We start from the raw sequence: 6,635 nt of genomic DNA, 5'->3' as shown, positions 1-6,635 counted from the left end.
ATGCCATCACACACACATAAATGTGCTTCTGTAAGTACAGATGTAGTTAACACTCATTGAGCACAAAATGTTGAAAATGCATTATGTTCTGTCGATAACATGTCAGAATGAGGTTTGTGTTTCTACCATCACACTGCATTTTGCCTTTTCCAGGGAAAAATATTTATATAATATCAACTTTTAAAGAGAAGTATATGATGGCATATATTATATTTTAAATAAAACTTAGCACAAGCTAAAACATATAACTAAATTTTAAATTTCATTATTCATAATAATTGAAAGTGTTTTGAGCTTTGTTAACACTATTTTTCCAAAGGAAAGTTCACGAGAATGGTTTCTTAACTCTTGCTATTTCTATTATTTTACAGGTTCATTTCCTTGATTATAATTCAGTACCTTTTGGAGGGAAAATGGAAAGCTTACTGAGAATTAGAGAATTTGCAAAAGAAGTGAAAAAGAGAAATATTTTATTGTACAGCCTCCTCATATATTACTCACAGGTAAGTAAGTGTTGATTTTTTTTCTGAATATTTTCTATACTACAGTTTTAATGTTGGGAATCTGGTTTTGTTAACAGCAAAGGGGTATTAAGAATAAGGAAAATTTTATCTGGAAAATTGTTCATTTATTCATGTGTTGTAATGATAAGTGGGTCAAACCTCTTGACTCAGGAAAAAGAAGACACAAGTATTTTAAACATATAAAAGATTAAACTTGGCAAATACTTTTTATATATTATTATATAGCTCAAATAGACTTGTCAGATAAAACAAATAAAAATAGAGGGTTTCAGTTAATTCCATGTAAGTAGCTTTTTTTTTTTTTTAAATTCTATGTATGTACTAAATTTGGAATTTGGTGCTGTGTTTTAACAAGTCCCACGACCATAACTCGTACTTAGTTGTGTGATTTGACATTTTTACTTCTGTGTTATATTGGAAATGTTGGTGGACTAGTTCTCTCTCTTTCTTCTAGTTTATTGTTACTGTGTTGTTGTTAGGTGTCATCAAGTACGACTCATTGCCACCTTATGGACTATTGATCTGAACACTGTCCTATCCTGCACTATCCTCTCAGTCTCTCACACACTCAAGCCCTTTGCCACAGTCATTGTGGAAACCCACCTAGTTAAGGGTCTTTTCCTCTCTTCCTCAGTCTTTTCACCTTCCCAAGCTTGATATCCCTCTCTAAGCAATAACCTGTCCTAGCAGCATGCCCATTTAGGTTACTTAATTATTTGAAAGCAAAGCCTGACATTCTGACAGCAAAAGGGCACAGTATTGACTAGAGAAAAAAACAATTTCTATCACTGACTTTACTTTTAATTCTGAGTCTAATTAGTTAAACTGGAAGACAAAGGAGCTAACATTATGTCTAGAGAAAAAACTGTTGAGAAAAAAACCCCAACCATTGGGAGACTCTTCTAGAGAAGATAAGTTTGCCCTTTGAGTACTGATAGCTTTCATCAGCTTGTAGACTGCTCTGTGGTTTTACAGTGGTTATCATGAAGGAATGAAGCAAGTTAAACAGTCAACTGCTGTTTTAATGGTCTAAAATAAAAGTGATTTGGTGCTGACTGTTCAGGGAATAGCAGGTATTTAAAGTTATATATGGGTGATGAGTCACAGTTATTGTTTATGAAATCTTTAAGTTGCATGTTTGGCCTGAGAGTAACAATATTTTATTTGAAGTAAATGAATTTTAATTATATGTAAGGACCACCAAGGCCTGCAAGGTCTTTAAGATATACCTCTCATCATTTTAGAAAGCAAATGATGGCTTATGTAAGCATACTGTTTGACTGTTCTCAAAAAATATATTCATGGGAATGTTTTAAATTTCTAAAAGTTTATAAAATAGGGGCTCTTTTTTAAAAAAAGTGTGTTGTTGAAGCTTATTAGCTTAGCACTCTGTCCAGTGCTGAAGTCAATCTCAAAGAGCATTTACCAAAAGATTCTAGTTCTTTCATCAGAGAGGGCTATTCTTAGAGAGTCAAGTTGAGTGTTAGTGTTTCCCAGACTTCAATTTCCCAATACATGTTTTTTTTACGTTTTTTGGTGTTTTTTTATTATTTTATTTTAATAATTTTAATGAACATTTACAGTGATTTTGGATTTCCATTCATTCATTGCTGCACTTGTCTCCCTGCCCAGCCCTCCCCCCTTCCCCCACCCCTAAGTTCGCTCCTCTCTTTGAAAAGTAAAAGAAACACTCCCTCCCTAGTACACAATCCCCCCACACCCCTCCCACCACCCCAAGTACATTCCACTATGCAACCTTAATTGTGGACTCTTGTGAACACACTTCTTTAATGAAGGGATTCTCACATAGTCCTGACATACTAATGAGTACCTCCCATGTCCAAATTAGGAGCAAGAAGTATACCATTTCCCATTTGCTCCTGTAACCCTATTAACGTGGACCAACCTGTGAGATAATGTTCTTTAGTAGATAATTTAAGGAGCAATCTTCATTAAGTAGCCTGTGTGAATAAAAATCACTGCCCACTGCAGACGGTCTTCATAAACTTCAAAAAGAATGTTTCTGTTTTGTTTAATAACTTTATATATTGAGGATTTAAATGATCAGACTTTTGTGAGCGCTAAACAGAAATACATTGTGAAGGGTGTTTAGTAGAAAAATCTGATGCATACACGTTTATCTGTGTTGTCCATAGTTCTTCAGGTATGACTATAGCATTCATATATTGGACTTTGGTTCTTAAGTTTAATTCTTATTTTTAATAGCCATTGGTGTGTTTTCTTTATTTCATATTATTTTAAGTCCCTAAGCAGTGAAGCATTCCCATTTTGTTAACTATTCTTCTGGTTCCTCCTCAGATTTCTTGTTTCTATAGAGCCCATTCTTGGAAAAGAGCATAACTGTTTTGTTTTTGCTGCACTTTCATAACGCTGACTTATGTGAAGTTTGCAGGCATTACTAGTGATATCAAAACTAGTTTTTAGTTTAATGTGCATATAATACCTTTCCCTTTTTAATTTTGAATACTTTATTATATTAAAAAAATCTCTTTGTTCATCATTCTTAATCTAACTTTAGCATGCAAGTCATCACAAGGGTACAGTATAAAAATCACATGTTCAGAAGGACATGTTCTAATTATTTGAAAATCTTTATCAAAAGATAGCAGACAATTTATTAACATTTAATATTTCTGACAATAGTTCAGAGTTTGCATCCCTAAATTTGATATCTAAATTATTTTCTTGATGATTTTGATTTTGATGCAAATATTTGCAAGCACACATTTTAAAATAGCATCTTAAATGTGAACTTCTTTGATAATAAAATTGAGAGATAAATAAAACTTAGTATTTATGTGCTGACACTCATTTATAATTTTTCCGGTGTTCTGTTACATGCAGTTTATGGCATCTTCTTCATTCCGTTCTAACTTTGCTCTAGGAAAGGAATTCCTTTCACTTACTTCCTTTTTAAAATTAGTCTTCACCTTAGATTTTTACCTTTCTAGGTATTTTACAAGGAACATTAAAGTGCAAATATTAAAAGCAGACATAACTCTTTGAAGATAAATTGTATAAGTATACCTTTCCAATTTTAGAGATTCAGTATTATTCAGTGACAACTAGAAAAGCATCAGGAGTGCAAAAACAAGAGAAGTATCAGGAATAGAAAAGCTGGAGACCTGAAGGGGACCGAAACAGTATTCCACACAAGCACTTAATGCTCTTGATAGATTTTTGCACATTCAGAACTAATCTACTTTTATTTAATATTTATATCCATTTTTAATTGTATTTTTAATTTTCTTTTATTTAATATTCATACCATTCTTATATTAAAAGCAATATTGTCTTTTGTTATTATTAAATCCCTTTAAATTGATCATTACTGACAGAAGAGAGTCTTCACTTTATTATTTCTGGAAAGACAGTGCATCTAAAAGTTGGTAGAAGGTTTTAAATAATCCTCTTCTTTCAGAGGCTTAGTGTAAGACTCAAGGGCTCTTCCTTTGCTTTAGGAAGCTTTTAGCTACTGTGCAGTTTTCTGTGAATTGCATGTACTCAGAGATTTAGAAGTAGAACTATATCATTTCAGAGTTCAAGTGTTATTTGCAAAACTTCAATTACTTATCTCTTCCATTGATTAATGCTATTCCATTCTAATTTAAAGATACATCTGTGTAAATCTGAACAAGTTAGAGTTCTCTATTTTACATTTAAAGTGTGTATATCACAACGTTTCTATTACAGCCTATATGAGGTGGGGATGGGGAGAAGCTATTGAGAGGCACACAGTCTGACTATGCCATTTTACATAGTCAGTATCTTTGACATTTACTCAAGAATTGAGTTATTTTTCCTTTTCTCTCCATATGTAACCACAAATTTTTTCTGTGCTATTTTTTAAAAATTTCTTTGGTTAAAAAGAGAAGGCATTTTGTTTTAAAACACAATAATTTTTCCAGACACCTTAGCCAAAGTCAGCATGAGAAAATTAATAGCCAACCAAATAAAAAATAATAAAAAATGGTATGTTTGTCATTATGACAAGGAGTATGTTGCCTTTTATTCTACCTATGCTCTCTTCTTCTTCTTTGAGTCATTCTTCCAGTTGCTTTGATTTGATGAGATGCATGGCCTTGAAGAATGTAGTTGTCTTAAATGCCTTGCTGTCAGGCTAACTACGACTGATAGTAACATTTAAGATAGAGTAGAGCTGCTTCAACGGTTTCTAGAATTAGAATCTTTACAGAAACACGACTCGTCACATCTTTCTGCTTAGAAGGTGCTAGTGGTTCAAATTTCCTTTCTGTAGTTAGCAATGAAGTGCTTAACTGCTGTACAAGGAATAAGAACAACCTGGAGGAGGGTGAATCCGATCTCTGTTAACTCCACAAAGAGGAACTCTACCCATCAACAATACCCACAGTATCAAACTAATAGCTACAAAGTCAGACATGGTTCTCTAACTGCCCTCCGCCGCTCTGCCACCCCCTCCCCAGTTGCAACTACTTTTACTAATCTCAGAGTCTGAAATATATTGCAAAAGTTGTGGGATTTATTAGGGAAATAGGTTGATGGGATGTGGAGGAAGTCAAAGGCAAACACTCAAAGTCCAATTTCAGTTCAGCAATGCAAATGCAAGAAGCCTCTGGTTTTCTCAATCTTCCAGCAAGCTTTGTCTCATAACACTCCCAAGTAACTTCTTCCCATAACCATCCAGCAAGCAGAACCTTTACTCTGCTTCTGTCTCCAGGGCTCTGTCACGCTATGCCTCACAACATTCTCTTTATAGTCTGCTTAGCTCTCTCTCTTATGTTGACCTCAAAGCTCTTGAACATGTAAAAGACACAGATCAGTGGTTAACCGTGTGTCCTTAGTTGAGGCACCTGGATTTTACTTACACATTCCAACCTGGCTAGGTGATCAGATCTAAAGCAATGGACAGAAAAGTAAAAAATCCTAATACCAAAACTTTACTACTACTAAGTTTCATCACAACAAGAATTATGCAAATGGCACATCCTTGCTCACTGAAACTGATGAGGACTTGAAGTGTTTGGTTTGCTGCAAAAGATCAAGGACTGCAGCCTTCATTATCAATTACATCTCAACACCAAGACTTTTCACAAAGAAACACATGTAAATGGCTGACAGACACATGAAAAATGCTCATAATTACTGACAAAAAGATGCAAATTCAAACAACAATGAGATATCATCTCCAATAGCAGTAGCAGTGTTTAACAGAACAACAAGCAGTAAGTGTTGGAGAGGATGTTAAGAGATTAGAATATTCATGTACTGCTGGTGGGTTTGTAAAATGGTACAACCACTCTGGAAGGCAATTTTGTCATTTCCTCACACAAAAAGGTGAACGTAGAAATCTAGTGTGACCAAACTATTGCACAGCTAGGAATATACTCCAAGAAAAATAGAACTGAGACATGAATAGATATGTACACCTATGTTCATAGCAGTATTATTTACAATAGCAATAAAATGGAAACAGCCCAGGTTCCCATTAACAAACAGATGGATTGAGAAATTGTGATACATCCACACAATGGAATAGTACCTAGCACTAAGGAATAACAATTTTGTAAAGTACTGCATAGCATGTGAGGGTCTAAAGAGCCTTGTGCTGAGTGAAATAACTTGGTTTAATGAGAGCAGATACTATGTAAGACTATTATTGTAAAAATGGATAATTAGTAAGATATGTATAAATTAATTTGGCTGCACCCCAGTGCCTACACGTCTGGGCAATCAACTTGCCTTTAAACAGGAGTACCTTGGCCTGTTTTAGCAACAAGAGATTTCCCTAGCAGGCGCTGAACTGACATTTTTCTGAAGTCATAAAGTCAGAGAAACACACAAGTTTGGTAGCTGCCCATCTGATCTCAAGAGCACATACCAATGTCTCGAAGAAAGCAAACCATCCCACACAATATTCAAGAGCAAAGCAAAATGTCACTCACAAAAGATGACACAAGAGCAACCGATACCCTGAAAGCAGAAAGACTCATGGAAAATTCTGACACAGAACTTAAAAGAGGAGTGACTGAATATTTCCAATGGATGAAAGACAAACTTGATGAATTAAAAGATGTTACAAGCAAAGACCAGGAGGAGTTAAAAGAAACA

The 6,635-nt window shown here is 34.5% G+C and overlaps 1 protein-coding gene across 1 annotated transcript in view; it reads left to right on the top strand.

The window, feature by feature from the left end:
* ISPD (isoprenoid synthase domain containing) overlaps positions 1-6,635 on the top strand; it is a 390,875-nt gene that overhangs the window by 200,368 nt on the left and 183,872 nt on the right. The window contains exon 9 of the mRNA XM_006880260.1: positions 372-503. Within this exon, the coding sequence (XP_006880322.1) occupies positions 372-503 (132 nt within the window). The remainder of the gene's footprint in view (positions 1-371; positions 504-6,635) is intronic.

The sequence above is a fragment of the Elephantulus edwardii genome, unplaced genomic scaffold, assembly GCF_000299155.1.
Source record: "Elephantulus edwardii isolate Elephantulus edwardi_28Jun2011 unplaced genomic scaffold, EleEdw1.0 scaffold00007, whole genome shotgun sequence".
NCBI classification, from domain to species: Eukaryota; Metazoa; Chordata; class Mammalia; order Macroscelidea; family Macroscelididae; genus Elephantulus; species Elephantulus edwardii.
Note: the sequence above shows the minus strand (reverse complement) of the source record. Positions and strands in the feature narration are given on the sequence as shown.